At 46.2% G+C, this 18,639-nt stretch overlaps 1 protein-coding gene across 1 annotated transcript; it reads left to right on the forward strand.

The window, feature by feature from the left end:
* The first annotated feature begins 599 nt into the window (after positions 1–599).
* SMIM12 (small integral membrane protein 12) lies at positions 600–6,756 on the forward strand. Its single transcript, XM_060258137.1, has 2 exons — positions 600–788; positions 5,815–6,756. Exon 2 carries the CDS (start codon positions 5,829–5,831, stop codon positions 6,108–6,110), a length of 282 nt encoding a protein of 93 aa, XP_060114120.1. The 5' UTR covers positions 600–788; positions 5,815–5,828; the 3' UTR covers positions 6,111–6,756.
* Positions 6,757–18,639: the final 11,883 nt, after the last annotated feature.

Below are 18,639 nucleotides of genomic sequence, written 5' to 3' on the forward strand. Positions count from 1 at the left end.
CAATGGCCCATCCAGTCCAACACTCTGTATCACACAGTGGCCAAAACCCCCAAACGCCATCAAGAGGTCCACCAATGGGGCTAGAAGCCCTCCCACTGTGTCCCCCCAAGCACCAAGAATACAGAGCATAACTGCCCCAGACAGAGAGTTCCAACAATACGTTGTGGACAGTTCTTCTTCTTCTAATTTATGCAACCCAAAGAATCCTCCAAAACCTCCCTCTCCTGAATGGCCTTGCTCAGGTCTTGCAAACTAGGGTCCATGGCTGGGTCTTCCTCTTTTCCCGCTGCCTATTGTCTTCTCATACTGTGACCAAAGTAGGTTATAAGTCTGTTTGGTCATTTTAGCTTCTAGGGATTGTTTACGCTTGCTTTGATCTAGAGCTATATTTTCTCTTGGGGACCCGGTCTCTTTTAGTACACCCTATTTTTAAAAACAAAATCACATCTGATTAATCAGAGACAACTTTCGAACCGCTCCAAAAACTGTTACAGCCCCATAACAAATACAGTTTCAACTGTAAAAAGAAAGGCTCGTGGTCCCCCCGCCCGCCGGCCCAAGGAAGCGCCGCAGAACGGCCGCGACCCAACCGCCCCGGCGCCTCCCTCTCCGCACCGCCCACCTCCCTTCCGCCGAGCTCCTGCAAGGCCTGGCGGGCGGAGTCCAGCAGCCGCGGTGGCCAATGGAGGTGCGGCAGGAAGCCGGGCGCACGGCCCGGGAGGAGGCGCTGGAGGGCCAAGCGTAGTGCGCCGGGCGAAGGCGAAAGGGGGCTGGGTTTGGCCCAGGAGGTGAGTATAGAACTCACCGGGGGGGCGGGGGGGGAGAGCTAAGCTCGCCTTGGGGACCATTTAGTACGGAGGGGCATCTAGTACGGGGTGGGGGCGTTCAGTGCCAGCGTAATCGAAGTCCCTCTTGTCTCGAGTCTGGTGTGCCCGTGTGCCACTTGAGGATCACTGGCGGGGTTTAAATAGAAATCGGGGCAGCAGGGAGAGCGCACAGGGAGGTGGGGGGGGGGACTCCGCACCAGGGTCCCAATTCTGTCTTCTCCCCCCACCCCCTCCCTGTGCGCTCTGCTTGCTGGCCCGATTTCTAGAAAGGGCTCAATGGGTGGCCTTTATTTGTCAGGAAGGATTGCTGGATTGGAAAGTGGAAAGGAAGGCCTGGTTGCGTTTGGGGCGTTTAGATTCAGCTGCAAAATAACTTGGATTCAGTTGTCTTTAAACTGCACTAAGCTGACCTTTCTTGGAAGAGGAGGACATTGGGGTGGTGGAAGACGTTGGCATCACGTGTATTATCCGCCCATTCCTCGTTTTCTCTTTCAGTGGTCCTTTGCTCCTGGGGCAGTAGTGAGCATGCTCTGTTCTTAGTGGGCCGTTCTGTTGTTGTTTTTTAAAAGTATGTATGATTTGCTTTTACTTTGCGTTTTGCATTTACAAACACTCCTTTTCTGCACACGCAGAAGGTCCCAGGTTCAACCCCTGGCTTCTCCAGTTAAAATGGATCGGGTAGTATATAATATGAAAGATCTCCATATAGAGATGTAAAGTTTCCAGAAATTCTGAAGCAATTGGAGGGGGACGGGACGTTTTTTCCTTTTTTTTCCATGGGAAAAAAATGGAAATTTTGGGAACCTCCAGGTTTAGGGGCAGACAGCGTCAGAATCCCAGTGTCAGGAGGCAACATTGAGAGAAAGTCTTCATAGAATCATAGAATTGGAAGGCGCCATTCAGACCATCTAGTTCAACCCCCTGCTCCATGCAGGATCAAGTCTTGTTCTCTATGCCCTGATCCATAGGATTTCTAATATGTTAATTGCCTGAGATCTAGATAGCTCACATGACTTTCAGGCTAGGTAAAACTAGTCTTTGGGCATAGAAATCACATCTGTAACTTGGAAATTTATGTTATCTAGAAGCTATGTTCTCTATGAGTTTGACCTTGAAGAAGGTCAAACCCATTCAGCAATTGTACCCTTCCCCTAAAATTATGGCCTATCTTCAAGTAGTTCAATGATCCATCCGCAGATTTCATTCATATGTAGTGTTTGTGTTAACATGCAAAGGGATGTTGGGCTAAGATTATTGATCTGATCATCTGTTAAACACGCTCCGCAATATAATACAGGGCTCTTCTTTTAAACCACGTCCAGCTGTATCCATCTAAGTTCCAAGTTATTCTTTTATACATGGTCACTGCACCCAGTGAAATAAATTGCCTTATGCTTTTGGAGTGGCTTGCTAAAGTAAATGACACTTTTTTATTGGTTAAAATAACATTGCAACAGAGGGATCAATGTTTGCACCAGCTGGAGGGGACAGCTACGCATGATTAACCCTATCAAAATTTGTGTTTAGTTACGTGGTGCATTAAGAACGTATTGGCAGGCGGCATGTCTGACTTTTATGGGTTGTGTTATAATAAAATAATTGAAAAGTTATAACAGCAAAACTTCAAATATACACAGTGCCTGAGAGAAAACAACAAGCTTATACACCTTAAGCTGAGTGCATACACCTTAATTTTTGATGTCTGGTTAGAGAGAGTTCAGTTTTCAACAGAAAGTGGCTGACTTTCCTCTGAAGGGCTTTGCTACAGCTTCTGCCCCGCCTCCTTCTGATCCCCCCTCCCTCCAGCAAAGTAGGGGAAATAAGTTGTCATGCAGTCTGTGGGTATAGGTGTCACAGTGGTTTGAGGGAGAGGTGAAAAGGCCAACCACAAGTCAAGTCAAAAGGACAACAGAAGCTATGCAAGCAGTGAAAGCCCTGCATGCTCCTCTAATTAAGATTAGGTTTCCTAGATGCAGAAATGCATCTTACACTTAAGAGCAGTATACGTCAACTGCAAACCCAACTTGTCTACCTTTGCTTAAGACCGAATGAAATATTTAATCCAGAAAAAAAACCCAACTTGTCTTTAAAAACATTTCAGTCATTCAAAAAGAGAAAACATTTCATAGGAGTTCTTCCGTACTCCCTCAAATTTTCATTTTTTTCCAATCAGAAAAATTGAAGAAGAAAAGGGCCACAAATTTGCTGAATTTCTTCCCTTCTCCCCTCCCCCCCGCAGACTTTCACATCTCTATCTCCACTTTAGAGCACAAAGAACCACTGCTAGGCAGACCAGACAAGACTGACCTTGATTGACTGAGGGTCTGAATCAGGATAAGGCAACTTCGTGTGTGTTCAGCTGCCTTCTAGTTCCTTGCTTGGCCCCATTTCACAGCCCTGTTGACCATCAAAGGAGGAATGGTGTGTAATTTTCCTCAAAGGATTTCATGATCTGTGAATTCAGGGTTACCATCAATGCTATTGGAAGGAAAACAGCTCTTCTCTTGGGGAGAGTGTTGTTGTGGAAGGGGGAAGAGGGCTGAAAGCCTGCCCTTCACCCCAACATTGGTGTGTCGCTCATTGATATAGACCTCACAGGAAATGGTGCCCCCCCCCCCAGGGCCACCTTGTGACAGAAGTTCTCCTGCCCAACATAATCATGGCCAGTTTTCTAGGGAAAACATTTTTTGACATTGTCGCAGCTGACTTATGGCGACCCTGTAGGCAAGAGACATTCAGAAGTGGTTTGCCATTGCCTGCCTCTGTGCACCAACCCTGGTATTCCTTGGTGGTCTCCCATCTAAATACTGACCAGGGTCGACCATGTTTAGCTTCCAAGATCTGATGAGATCAGGCTATTCAGATCAGGCAGTGAAAGCAATACTTCCCACAAATTATGTAGGGTATTTCAGTAATTCTAGGGGCTTTGTGTAAATTGGAAGCCAATGGGGTGTGCTGGTTAGAGTATCAGACTAGTATCTGGAAGACACAGGTTCAGATCCACACTTTGCCATAGCAGCTTGGCCTTGGGTAGGTCACCCTCTCAGTCTAATTTACCTTTCAGGGTTGCTGGGAGGATTAAACAGAGGCAAGCAGAATGACATCAGTCACTCTGGGTGCGAAAGGTTGGGAAATAAGTAAAGTAAATAAATAACCTCTGAAGAATAATTGTTGCATCTCTTCTAGTTTATGAATTGCTGAGGAGAGGAAGGAACCCTGCTTGGGTGTGAGAAGGGGCAAGGGAGACCAGGGAGAACTGGCTTGCTGGTGGGGACTTCAGAAATGGCTGTGCTGTTGCATATGGCAGCTGGCTTTTTGCATTTCTTGCCAGGTTATTTGCATTTGCTTTTGAATTTGTTACTGGACAAAAAAAAAAAATCAAAACAGCCTCCCTCTTTTCTTGGCCTCTACAAAGCCAAAATGCAAGGCTGGCTGCATATTCGCTCTTCAAGGAGGGTGGCTTGAGGGATTTGCTTGTGTTTGTGGCACAGCCAGTGGTGAGTTTATCTGCAGCAGACAGAGCCCTTTAGATCGCCAAATGTCACTGCAAATGCTGCGCGTTTGTGGTTAGTTGCAAGTTACTAAATAGGGAGAAGATAAACCTCGCTTTGTTGGAGATCAGAGCAATGGCCCTTTCTCCTGGCAAGGGCAAGCAGGCAGGATCCTCTGGGAAGCTTACGAGCAGTATATGAAGGATAACTGAGTGGGAGGCAGGGCAGATTTCAGAGCTGGGCATCCAGGGAAGCAGTTTTGTATAAATGCTCCTTATTTCCAGTCCTTCATGAATAGGGAGCAGAGCTGTTTTATTCATTGTATTTGTAGACTGCCTTTCTCCCCAGTGGGGACCCATAGCAACTGACATTGTTGTCCTTTCCTTCTTTTCATCCACACAACAACCTTGTGAGGTAGGTTAGGCTGAGGGGAAAGCTAAGCTTCCATGGCAAAATGGGGATTCAAACCTGGGTCTTCCAGCTCCAACCACTCCACCACACTGGCTATCACCTGGGTAGGTGTCCATTTGCCCTTCAGGTACCAATCAAAAAAAAAAAAAAGGCCAATGCCATGCTGGGAATTATTAGGAAGGGAATTGAAAACAAATAAGCCAGTATCATAATGCCCCTGTATAAATCAATGGTGCGGTCTCATTTGGAATACTGCGTGCAATTCTGGTCACCGCACCTCAAAAAGGATATTATAGCATTGGAAAAAGTACAGAAAAGGGCAACTAGAATGATTAAAGGGTTGAAACACTTTCCCTATGAAGAAAGGTTAAAACGCTTGGGGCTCTTTAGCTTGGAGAAACGTCGACTGAGGAGTGACATGATAGAGGTTTACAAGATAATGCATGGGATGGAGAAAGTAGAGAAAGAAGTACTTTTCTCCCTTTCTCACAATACAAGAACTCATGGGCATTCGATGAAATTGCTGAGCAGTCAGGTTAAAACGGACAAGGAAGTACTTCTTCACCCAAAGGGTGATCAACATGTGGAATTCACTGCCACAGGAGGTGGTGTCGGCTACAAGCATAGACAGCTTCAAGAGGGGGTTAGATAAAAATATGGAGCAGAGGTCCATCAGTGGCTATTAGCCATAGTGTGTATATATATGTGTGTGTGCGTATGTATATATAAATTTTTTTTTGGCCACTGTGTGACACAGAGTGTTGGACTGGATGGGCCATTGGCCTGATCCAACATGGCTTCTCTTATGTTCTAATCCAGTGAAACCAGTGGTCAGTGTGATCATCTTGAAAGTGCACTCAGATTAATTTTTTTTCCAGCAGCAGAATTGTGCGGCTGTGTGAAACCAGGCACATAAAATACTGGTGCATCTGTCAAATGCATAGTTCTGAATTCAGATGTGTAACCCCAGCTGCTCAAAGCCAGCTCCTGTTGGAAGAATTGCTGCCAGAAATTGATTTAGGGTTCAGGCACACACCTCCAGGGATGTGAATTTTACCTCTGTACTCTCCTTTTCATATCTACAGGACACTAAGGAGCCATGTGGCCCATTCTTTGGGCAACCGTACGGACCTATGCCCCCTATGTCACATTCCCTGTGGCCTTTGTGGTAGGGGCAGTGGGTTACCACCTGGAGTGGTTCATCCGTGGCCAGTCGCCTCCGCAGCCACCCGAGGAGGAGAAGAGCATTTCAGAGAGGAGGGAGGACCGCAAGCTTCAGGAAATTGCTGGAAAGGACCTCACCCAAGTGGTCAGCCTTAAGGAGAAGTTGGAATTTGCCCCCAAAGCTGTGCTAAACCGGAACCGGCCAGAGAAGAGCTAGCCCCCCCAGGATTGCCAGAGGCCCTTCCTTCATAAAAGGGTGATGCTAATTGGTTGGTTTTCTGATTCCATTGCTCTGACTTTGCCCAAGCCCAACCAATCACAGTTTGCCATTCATGCCTTCACCATTTTTGCTGTGCTGCAGCTGGAAGGGATGACTTGTGCTACTAGAATTCATCAGAGGTGGGGGAAGAGATACAAAGTTTGGAGACTCCTCTGTAAGAGACACTGGTCTTGAGTTGGAATTTCTTCCAGAGTTCTTGGTGAAAGTTCCATGTAGCATCTGGCCTGAAGACCTCCTTCCTCTCCACCATGGTCAGCTCAGGGTCCATAGTGTACCTTGGTACAGGCAGGCTTTCAGAAGAACACCCAATAAGTATGGCAGCCTTCAGTTGGTGGGAGAATCTCTTATCTGAAGGGCTTTGGGTGACCTGTATCCTCTTCCCTTCTCCAAGACTTCCAGGCTGGAGAGAAACTATAACCACCAGAGGAGGTGGTTAGCTGAGCATCTCTGCCATGGTGCTACTCAGGAAATCAGATGTTTCTTTCTCAAGGAGTTTCTTCCCATGGCCTGGAGGGTGCTGGCTTTTGGGGTAGGGAGGAGCATGGGGCTGCTATTGAAATTAAAAGTTAAAACACTTTGAAAAGTTGGGAGGCCTGTCATTTCGAAGGGTGGGTGAGTGGGAATGAATTTTTGTCCTTTTTGAATTAGCTTCTGCAGTGGATTTCAAAGGCATGGTCAATAGATACAAGGGAAGCATGAGCAGCAATCTGGAAGATGGCTTGCCTGTGGCTACTGAGTAGGGTGACAAACTGCAGTCAGAATCCTCCACTTCAGGGATTTATTTCTCTTGAGTAAAATTAAAATGGAAAACATCTTCTCAAGCCCAAAGGTTTGACAACCATGGGATGCAGAATGGTGTTATCTGGTTTAACTCAAGAAAGGTATTAAAAACACCCTGACACACCTGCTAACAGTACAGATTCCAGAAGTATGTCTCGTCACTCCGCCTCAAATCCTGGTCTGATGTCTGTGTTCAGCCCTTCCAGATCCATTGTGAGTGCAGTTAGATACAGTGGAACAATATTATTAGCAGGATTTGAGGTCCCTTTCCTTACTGGGTGGCAGAAACTGCAATAGTTTAATACTTGGAAATAGTAGCGTGTTTTAAAAGTCTGAAATATTGAAACTGGCTCCAAAAATACACAAACATGCTTTTTTTTTTTTTAGCTGCATGTTTGTATTAATTTTGGAAGACTGCAAAGGCAGTGGGCGCTACAAGGCTAAGAATTTCATTCTCCTTCCTTCTGCATTCTAACCTTTCAGCCATCCATTTATCAGAAAGGAAGAAAATACAGTGTGGGGACAAAAGCAAGGGAAGAGACAGAACTGATGGAGAGGAGAAGATAGTTGGGTAACCCAGAGTCGGCTTCTGCCCAGCTGAGTTTTAGTATCTGGTTTACCCTAAAATGTTTCCAAGTTTGCAAAATGCTTAAAATCTCTCCAGCCCTGTAGAAGGGTGACTCCTCACTCTTATTACACAGAAGTCCTTCCCCTGTATTTCAATAGTCATTAATTCCAGATCTGTAGGATCGCAGCCTACATGTTTGCTTTCAAAAATGTGTTGTGTTCATAAGTTTTTCAAATGTAGATGCAGCTGACCCCTTGGCAAGTTTATATTAAGTGAATAGCAGAGGCACATGTTTTTGCAAAGAGCCCTTGCTTATTTTTTATTATGAACTTTTAAAAACAACACAACGTACACTTAACCCAGTAGAATCACAGAACCAAACAGATAGCAACCTAGCTGCAATATCATAAAACGGTAGGACCAAATTACTTTACTTTTATCTAAAAATAACCTAATCTTATACGCTTCAAAATTTCCCCTTTATTGTTCTGCTCTGCCCTAATTGCATTCCAACACATAATAAACAACTGCCAAATCTTAATAAAATTTTCTTGCATAATTTCTTTCCCCCTGCCAAATCTGCTTAATTATCATTATCTTGTTCATCAATATAAAAAGCCAGGCTTTGTGAATCTGGATTAAGAAGTCTGTCTTTCCCCCAGTATTGTGCCACTCTCTACTAGGGCAAAGTACGTGTGCAGGTGCCAAGAGAATGGGCACATGAAACTCCCCTGTACTGAATCAGGCCTTTGGTCTGTTGAAGTCTGAATTGTCTACTGAGCCTGGCAGTGGCTCTTTCACATCACTTACTATTTGATCCTCTTAGCTGGAGACGCCATGGACTGAACCTGCTCTTCCTCTGAGCCACAGCCCCTCCAAGGTCATTTGGGCAACTACAATAGGTTCTTAACTAAATTTCTAGTCAAGTCAAGTTAGCCTTTATTGGCATAAAACATGTAAATATATATCAGAGTAAATTAGTTAAAAAAAAAGGTAAAATGGAACGATTGCATACATACACATCAGAGTAAGCATAAACTGTTTCTATGAGGTCCCTTGGCGTGCCTTTAAAACACAGTAAAGAAACTTAGCCACCTTCAGCAACTAAATTTCTAATTCCTGGATTCAACTATTTAACAGAGAAGCCATAAAAGGGCAGCTTGTCGGTCACATGTAATTTTTCTTGTATACCATCCTTTGATGCCTTAAATATGTCTTCTGGTGTTTATGCCATTATTCTTTTGCTATAAAGGATTGTCACCATCTATACACACAGGAGGCCTGTGGTAGCTCTGAGGTTAAAAAAGAGAGAGGACTTTGAGACAACTGCCTGCTGGACTGAAGAATGTCCATCTCCCCACACTAGCCTCTGTTATAGATTCTTCAAACCCTTGTTGCCTAGAATCAGGGACACACGCTTTACTTAAAGGGTTAGTAGTGTGTAAGATATGTGCTCCCTCAAGATCCCTTACTTGGGAACCTGCTGGACCAAGGCTGTAATTATTTGTGAGGTAAGTAGAAGTCACTTTTTCTTAGAAGTTTGACTGAACAGACAAAACGCAAATGGAGATGAACAACAAATGTTTTATTTAACAGGAAAAAAATATTTAACAAGGTAAGGATCTTGTATGGAAATGTTTCAATATAGAAAGCGAATTGCTTCTCAGCTTCACCCCCATGGGTTACAAGCTTTCCCCAATGAGAGTAGCCACTCTATAACTGAGCCTCGAGTAAAGTAAATGGTTCCTGAGGGAAAATTTGTTTTTGCCTTTTCCATACGGTATCTTGGCAGGTTCAAGGCTGCTCTTAAGGACACAGAGTGCCTGTCCAAAGCTGTGCAAGGAATGTAGGACCCTTCACAGGATGCTTCTTTGTCTCACTGAAACAAGCTTTCTTCCCTTAACTGACTCCAAATCATAACTAAAAGCCAACTCCTGCTCAGCTCCCACTCAGTGGAAGCTCTGATTGGCTGACAGTCAATTGCCACAAGGCCAATTCTGGCTTTTCTGGGGACAGACAGTTTGGTGTAGTGGTTAAGTGTGTGGACTCTTATCTGGAAGAACCGGGTTTGATTCCCCACTCCTCCGCTTGCAGCTGCTGGAATGGCCTTGGGTCAGCCATAGCTCTGGCAGAGGTTGCCTTTAAAAGGGCAGCTGCTGTGAGAGCCCTCTCCAGCCCCACCCACCTCACAAGTTGTCTGTTGTGGGGGGAGGAAGATAAAGGAGATTGTGAGTCACTCTGAGATTCGGAGTGGAGGATGGGATATAAATCCAATATCATCATCTTCCTCTTCCCAGCCATGGCCTACCTCCACTTCCCTGCCAGCTCACTTGTCCACTGGCTCCGGCATCCTTCACCTGCTAATCTCTGCCTGTTCCAGCTTCTTCTCTAGCTCACCTCATTTCTTTCACCCGCCTATCCTCTTGCATCATTGGAGTGGCAATCCAAAGTGCCACCTGAACTCCAGCAGTCATTTTTCTTTCCCTTTGAGGATAACTGTACATATGCAGATGTCACAAGATAAGGGAGGGTATGGTGGTGGACAGTGCTGTCATGGAGAGTTTGCAAGGGAAGAGATGAGCAGAGGTGGTTTGCCATTGCCTGCCTCTTCATAACAGCCCTAGAAGAAGAAGATGATGATATTGGATTTATATCCTGCCCTCCACTCCGAAGAGTCTCAGAGCGGCTCACAATCTCCTTTCCCTTCCTCCCCCACAACAGACACCCTGTGAGGTAGATGAAGATATTGGATTTATATCCCGTCCTCCACTCCGAAGAGTCTCAGAGCGGCTCACAATCTCCTTTCCCTTCCTCCCCCACAACAGACACCCTGTGAGTGGGTGGGGCTGGAGAGGGCTCTCACAGCAGCTGCCCTTTCAAGGACAACCTCTGCCAGAGCTATGGCTGTGATTTCTAGATTCTAATAGGTTAGTTATACTTCTCTCTTGCCCTTCTTAATAGATTAATTATACTTTTAATTGTCCTGCCCTTTTAGAAAGTTCAGAGTGGCAGATTTCCCCCCCCCCCTTATTTATATCTTGCTTTTGTCCCTCAATGGGACCCAGAGGCTTGTCGCATTGTTCTTCCCTCTTCTTATGACAGGCCCAAGGCCATCCAGTGACCTGGTTATTCCAAGTCCTAGTGCAATACTAACCACGATGCCAAGCTGGTTAGAGTGTTGCCAAGATGTCAAAGATGGAGGTTCTGTGGTAGGAGGGGTGGGGCTGGAGTCATAGCATAGATTACCAGCTCTTGATGAGACATCACTAGCACTGGAGTTGCTTGTCAAGAGCTTGGGAGTGATGTTGGACGCCTCCCTTTCAATGGAGGCCCAAGTTATGCATATTGCCAAGGCGGCATTTTTTCACCTTTGCCAAGCTTGGCAATTGACTCCCCTCCTGTCTGGTTCTGATCTAGCAGCAATGATCCAGAATGTGGCAATGCAAGTCCTGACAGGAACACGACGGACAGCACACATTCAGCCTGTGCTGCACCAGTTATATGAGCTTCTGGTTGACTGAGTCAGAGTCAAGGTTCGGGTTGTGACCTTTAAGGTCTTGAGCAGTTTGGGACCAAGGTATCTTCAGGACCACCTCCTCTGCTATGTCGCTGGAAGAGCATTACGCTCTGCGGGTAATAACTTGTTGGTGATCCCCAGCCCTAAAGAGGTCTGGCTATCCTGGGGGAACTCTCTGGCAGATGACATCAGGGCCCTGCAGGATCTGCAATTCCATAAGGCCTGCAAGGTCATCAGGCTTTTGAGACTAAGGACAGTGACAGTTGCCAAGCTTCATTCCTTACCTTTCTGAGCTCCCCCCCCCCCCGGCAATACAATGTCCAGCAGTCTGGAATAGAAAGAAATTAGGGCACCATCAGGGTTTGTGAAATGTTTTAACTTAATACATAAAGGTCAGCAAGCATTTGTAATTAAAAACCAAACTACGTTCAGAGCAACAAATCAGCAAAGAGACAGTATAGGAAATGGTGTCTGTGTAAATGAAATATGTAGCGTAATGCTGATAATTGATGTATGGAGTAATAATCCATAAAGTTTCCACAGGCCAAGCACTGGTTGTTGTGAGTCTTGTCAAGAACAGCACACACGAGATCTGACAAGGAGCTGTAAATATGCATGGGAGCACTCTGGTGTGCCAGTTTGGTGTAGAGGTTAAGAGCTGTGGACTCTAATCTGGGAGAACTGGGTTTGATTCCCTACTACTCCACATGCAGCTGCTGGGTGATCCTTGGGTCAGTCACAGTTCTCTCAGCCACACCTATCTCACAGGATGTCTGCTGTGGGGAGAGGAAGGGAAGCTGACTGTAAGCCACTCTGAGGGAAGGGTGGGATATAAATCCAATGTTCTTCTCCAGCTGCGCATGGTTCATGTTTTGCTGACAAGCTTCACCTCTAGTAATTTTAGTAAAGCATCTCTCAAGAAGCTCTTCAGCCACACAGTAATCTTTGCCTACCATTCCCTTCACATTCTGGTGGTTCTAGCATCCCACCTGCCATTATTATAAGTAGACGTTCACATATAGATTTCATTTTAAAAGATCCGACCATGGTTCCACAGGGAGCCACATCTGGCTCGGAAGCCATTGGATGCAGACCCCCCCACATTTGATTTAGCATCTCAGCTCTTGCACAGTTTGTGTTGTAGCCCATCAAGGTGCTCTTGCACCCACTTGCCACTTACTATCCTGCCTGCGTGCTTTTCTAGGGGGAGATAACCAGGGTGGGGAGAGGGATAAAGGATCATGCTTCATATTTTCCAAAAGCATCATTTTCTTTCTCCTCCTGCCTGTGCTGTTCGTCACAGCGTTGTGAGAATTTAGTCCAGTCAATAGCTCAGGTCTTGGAGAGCATATTAGAGTTAAATGAAAACCCAATAAAAATTATATTCAAGCCTTTTATTTGGAACAGCTCTTGACTTGTTTAGATACCTATGCTTTCCTTCCCCAAGCAGGTTACAACTGTATTCTCCCCTCTCCCATGTTATCCTCACAACAAGGCCCCATGAGATTACTTAGACAGAGAGCTAGGATGAAGCTGCCCAGCACTCTTGCTGCTATACCACACTGGCTCTGACAGCTAAGCCAGAACAGAGGTATACTATGTGATCAGTGTATTAAAAAGGAAAATAAAAAGCTGTGTGCAAAAAGATCTGCTAACTGTATGGTTCAGGGTTCTTCCTAGGTCCCTTGCTTTGACTCCCTCGTTCTGTTTTCCTCTCCCTCTTTGCAGCACTAAATCTGTTGTCTCTTGGTCTTAGAAACCCCCCTGTCAGCTGCTTGCTCAGCATCTTTGGCCACTGCTGATGAGAGATTTGTTTCCACAGGCCATGCTCCGAGGTGAGCGGGTGCCTTATTTCCTGCAGGTGAAGGAAAAGATTGAGCAGCTGATGGCTTGATGATTACCCATCTGCATTGGGTCACTGCTGCAGCTTACAGCCAGGATTTGGTGCCCTTTGCCCTGCCTTAAGTGCTGAATCCTGTGTAAACAAGAATCGCAGAGGAACTTCAAGCAATATTGGAAGAGATTTAGGGGTCCCTCGGGAGGGGGTGGGTGCAGTGTAAACATGCTTGTGTATTTGAACCCCCCCCCCAAACCTGTGGATTCTTTAAAACTTCTAGGGCCATTTTTCACAAGGGATGCTTGCATTTGTTTTGGATTTCTGTCTTTCTATGCAAGGAAGTTGTAATGTTTGGCAGAGGTTAAGGACAATTTTTGCGCCTGACTTGCAAATTTCCTACCACATTTTGCACATAACCATCTTACAAGTATTCAACTTGACATCTCAATTATGAAAGAAAAAAAATCTAGATAGAGCCCAGTCTCTTCCAGCTTATATACATAAGCCCTATCAAGTCACAACTGACTTATGGCAACCCCAGTAAGGGGTTTTCAAGGCAAGTGAGAAGCAGAGTGGGTTTGCCAGTACCTTCATCTGCAGAACCCTTTTCTTGGCGGTCTCCTTAGCTTTGGAGATCTGGTGAGATCAGTTAGACCATGACGCCTTCCCTTCCCCTTCTCCCAGGGCTGGCCTTCCACTAGGCAAACTTGGCATTTGCCTAGGGCGCCAGCCTTGGGGGATGCCAAATCGGGTGCCCCCCACTCGCAGAGGCTTTCTCCACTTCCCTGCTGCTTTTCTCATGCTCATGCCAGCTCTCTTGCTTTCCCGCAATCTTTCTCCTCGCCCCAGCTCTCTCGCTTTCCTGCCACCCTTCTTGCTTTCCTGCCGCCTTCCCCGTCTCCATCTCGCCTCTAGGCTTCCCAATCCCCCGCCCTGGGTGGGGGACCCCCCGATTTGGAGCCTCCTCCCCCGCTCGCCAAAAATCCGGAAGCGGGGGAAAAATGGCGGCCCTTCCCTTCCCACCCAGCCCTGATCGCAGCAGCTTCTCTTTGCCCCTTCCCTGCTCTTCCCACCCAGCCCCATTGCAGCAGCTTCTCCTCGCCCCTTCTCTTCCCACCCAGCCCCTATCACAGCAGCTTCTCCTCGCCCCTTCCCTTCCCACCCAGCCCCATCGCAGCAGCTTCTCCCCCCCTTCCCTTCCCTTCCCACCCATCCCCATGGCAGCAGCTTCTCCTTGCCCCTTCCTTTCCCTTCCCACCCAGCCCCATTGCAGCAGCTTCTCCTCGCCCTTTCCCTTCCCACCCAGCCCCTATCACAGCAGCTTCTCCTCGCCCCTTCCCTTCCCACCCAGCCCCATCGCAGCAGCTTCTCCCCCCTTCCCTTCCCTTCTCACCCAGCCCCATGGCAGCAGCTTCTCCTCGCCCCTTCCTTTCCTTTCCCTTCCCACCCAGCCCCATGGCAGCAGCTTCTCGCCCCTTCCCACCCAGCCCCGATCGCAGCAGCTGCTCCTCGCCGCTTCCCTTTCCACCCAGCCCCATCGCAGCAGTGTCTTCTCACCCATTCGCTTCCCACACAGCCCCAATCGCAGCAGCTTCTCCTCGCTCCTTCCCTTCCCACCCAGCCCCATCGCAGCAGCTTCTCCTTGCCCCTTCCCTTCCCATCCAACCCCATTGCAGCAGCGTCTTCTCACCTCTTCCCTTCCCACCCAGCCCTGATGGCAGCAGCTTCTCCTCGCCCCTTCCCTTCCCACCCAGCCCCATTGCAGCAGCTTCTCCTTGTCCCTTCCCTTCCCCTCCCACCCAGCACCATCGCAGCAGCTTCTCCTTGTCCCTTCCCCTCCCACCCAGCCCCATCGCAGCAGCTTCTCTTTGCCCCTTCCCTTCCCAATCCCCAGGTCCCAGCAGGGGATTCCTGGGTTTTACAGGCTTTCCCCAGCCAGCTGGCTGGCTAGATCTTGGGCAGGACCTGCAAACAGGTACAGTTTTAAAATGTGTGTGTGCCCTTAAATTGGAGCAGGAAGTACTTCATGGGGAAGGGTTAGCAACAGCAGACCTCCTGAGAAAACAAACCCTCTGTTTTGCTTTCCTTTCGGATGAGTGAGTGTGTGTAAAAGAGCAGAGTAACCCCTGTACTTTCCAGACCTGGTTGTGGAGGCACCAGAGACTCCTGCTTTGTTCTACTGCTTCAGACCAACACAGCTACCCACTTGCACCAGAGACAGTTAAGTGTGTGAGAGTGATTGAGAGAGAGAAAGCAGGGGGAGGGGAGGGAACTCTATTATTCCCTATGGAGACATTCTCATAGGAAATAATGGAAAATTGATCTGTGGATATCTAGGGCTCTGGGGGAGGGCTGTTTTTTGAAGTTGAGGCACCAGATTTGTAGCATAGCATTCAGTACATCTCCCCAAAATACCCCCCAAGTTTCAAAAAGATTGGACCAGGGGGTCCAATTCTATGAGCCCCAAAAGAAGGTGCCCCTGTCCTTCGTTATTTCCTATGGAGGGAAGGGATTTAAAAGATGTGTGGTCCCTTTAAATGTGATGGCCAGAACTCCCTTTGGAGTTCAATTATGCTTGTCACACCCTTGCTCCTGGCTCTGCCCCAATGTTTCCTGGCTCCACCCCCAAAGTCCCTAGATATTTCTTGAATTGGACTTGACAACCTTACTCGCCTCCCTCACCGTGTGGGCAGTGGGGTGCCAAGGAGGGCAGCAGGTGGTGGGCGGCGGGTTTGCCTAGGGCACTGTGCACCCTAGGGCCGGCCCTGCCCTCTCCAGTTTATTTTTTGGCAAATGGGCTTAACTTAATGGCTGCGTAGTTATAAGGAAAACTTATTCTATACAAGTTTGCTGATCACAAAGAAGCCACATGCAAGCAGGGCCGGTCCTAGACTGTCTGGCACTCTAGGCAAGGCTAACTTCCGGCACCCCCCCCCCCCACACACACACTGATAATGTCACCGAGTCACATGGGGGTGCCCAAGTTGGTGCCCATGGAAGAGTGGTACCCTCGGCAATCATCTAGTTTGCCTAGTGGCAAGGCTGGCCCTGCTTGCAAGTAAAGCCAGTATTGGCTAGACTCTGTCAAGAATAGGATGACCTGGTTACCCTTGGGCCAGTCCCTCTTAGCCTAGAGTACTCTACCAGAACAGTTCTTGTTAAGATAAAATAGGGGAGAGGTAATCTGAAATCTCCCTGATTTCCTTGGAAGAAAAGTGAGGCAAAAAGGTGATAAGATACACCCCTAAGTGGTTATTATGCAGCAACTTGGAAGAGATGGAACTCCATGATGATGGTTCGTAGCAGCAAACCGAGATTCGGCATCATTCAAATGAGACTTGGATTCCTGTAACCCCACCCTGCTCCACTTGAATTATCTGATTAGTACAGTTACATCCAAATCAGCAAGTTAGAGTTGTGCTTCCCCTCCAAACTCGAATTGGAAACTATTTGAAGCTGGGTTGACCATTTTAGTTCAGAAAAAGTGTGCATTAGGAATCAGACATCTGGGAAGCAACAGAGTCAGAAGAACCCATGGTCAGCCACCATGACCCACAGACCTAGCCTGGCAGTCTAAATTTAAATTTAACATTATACATGAACTAAAATAGCAAACAGAAAATGAACATTAGATGTACAGCTTAGCAATTGGTGTTGTTTTACATGACTAAGACAAGCAGCATATAACCAGTTGAATCTATGTTAGATTAATTGCATTTTTTCTATTTGCACCATTGTCTAGTTATTTTTTTAAATATTTTTGTAATAGAATAACTTCAATAATTTAAGCATGTCTTTTACCTTATTTAACCAGTCTATTAGCAATGGTTTGCATTTTGATTTTTAAATCTTTGCAAAAGTCAGTCTTGCCACAGCTTAAAGATGTGAAAGAAGAACTTGATGTTGCTTAGGAATAGGAGCTACGTAGCTGACTAGTGCAAATTCAATTGTGTTATCCATTTAAACTGAATTACCAGCATCAATATTCTTACAATTTTGTGCTGAAAAACTTTTGCTCTATCACAGCACAACCACAAATGAATAATGTCTTCCTTTGACTGAGCACAAAACTAACAATTATCCATTATATTACCATATTTTTTTGCAATTCTGGCAGGAAAAATGCCATTGATGAACTACTTTACAGATGTTCTCTTTAAATAAAGTTTAAACAGAGAATGAGAAGCCTTTTGTTAAAAGACAGGGCCATACTTTTGGATATGTAACATAGCCTAAAGGTATTAGCTATTTTAAACATAGGGGGTGACATCATTGTTAATTTCTAACATACAATCATAATAACCAACATTGTATTTTTCTTTTGTTCAACGTATAAGTCAATTTTCTTTGGCTCTATCAGTCTATCCCAAAATTCTGGAGCCAGGTTTTTTCCATCCTTTTTAAAAAAAAAAGTCTTAAGGATGTCATATTTTGACAGCTTCCAATTAATAATTATTACTGTCACAAAACCTAATCCTAACCTTTTCCCTTGTTATTAATGTAATGACAAAACTTCTATAGTAGATAAATCAATGCAGTGGTAACCCTGGTCAGCATAATCACCAGCACAAAAAAGATATCCCCCAACCTGATCTAAAATGCCAATTTCTGAAAAATTGCTGCACCATTTAAAACAACCACCACCACCAAGGAGGACACTAGGGTGGATTTAGAAGTATACCCAAAGGGTTGTTAGGATCTCAGTAAAGCCATTCTCAAAAAATAAGCCTTTTTAAGAACTCCAACTTTTGTTACTTACGAACAGGGCTTTCTTTCTGGGAGAACCCGAATTTGGCAGAACAGAGTTCCAGAACTTCATGGAAACAAAATTCTCAAAAAATGTTCAAAAGTTCATGAGGCCACCTGTGTGTTGCTCCTTCATTTCCCTCTTGAGAGTTCCGGCACCTCTTTTTCCAGAAAAAAAGCCCTGTTTAAGAGGTGTTCATACAATGCAAGTATTACTTTGAGCCTTTACATGCCATGAATATCTGCCCCACCCCTGACGTGAAGGTCCCTCTCACCTCCCTCTTGAGAGCCAGTTTGGCATAGTGGTTAAGTGCGTGGACTCTTACCTGGGAGAACCGGGTGTGATTCCTCACTCCACATGTGGTTGCTGATATGAGCTTGAGTCAGTCACAAGTTCTTGTAGTACTGTTCCTCTCAAGAGCAGTCTCTGTCAGAGCTTTCTCAGCTTCACTTACCTCACAGGGTTTCTGTTGTGGGAAGGGGAAGGGAAAGGAGATTGTAAGCTGCCCTGAGACCCCTTTGGGCAGCATACCAACCTCTTCTTCTTGTTCTCTCTCTTCTTCTCCTCTACATTACAGGATGGTGGATAATGGCTGTTGCTTTTGGGATCAGAGCCAGTCAAGAGACAATGAAAAAGGCTTATGTTTATTGAAGATCCCAGGCATTGTAATGGAATTCCTGGATGCCATGGCAACCTAATATCTGGAATTTGCTGAACCTTGCCCCAGACATACACAATTGAAAAAAAAAAAACCCTTCCTTGCAATTAGGAATGAACCCATGAAGCCGCCTTATGCTAAACTGAACTGCTGGTCCATCAAGATGATGAATATTGTCTACTCTGACTGGCAGCAGCTCTTTGGGGTCTCAGGAGGGGGTCTTATGCCTCACCTACTACCTGCTCCTATCAGAAGGAGATGCTGGAGACTGAACCTGGGACTTTCTGCATGCCAAGCAAATACTCTTCCCATCCAACCACAGCACCCCCCCAAGCAGTCAGACCTACTTCTAAGTCAGC

Source organism: Heteronotia binoei, chromosome 17 (genome assembly GCF_032191835.1).
Source record: "Heteronotia binoei isolate CCM8104 ecotype False Entrance Well chromosome 17, APGP_CSIRO_Hbin_v1, whole genome shotgun sequence".
In the NCBI taxonomy this organism is placed as follows: Eukaryota; Metazoa; Chordata; class Lepidosauria; order Squamata; family Gekkonidae; genus Heteronotia; species Heteronotia binoei.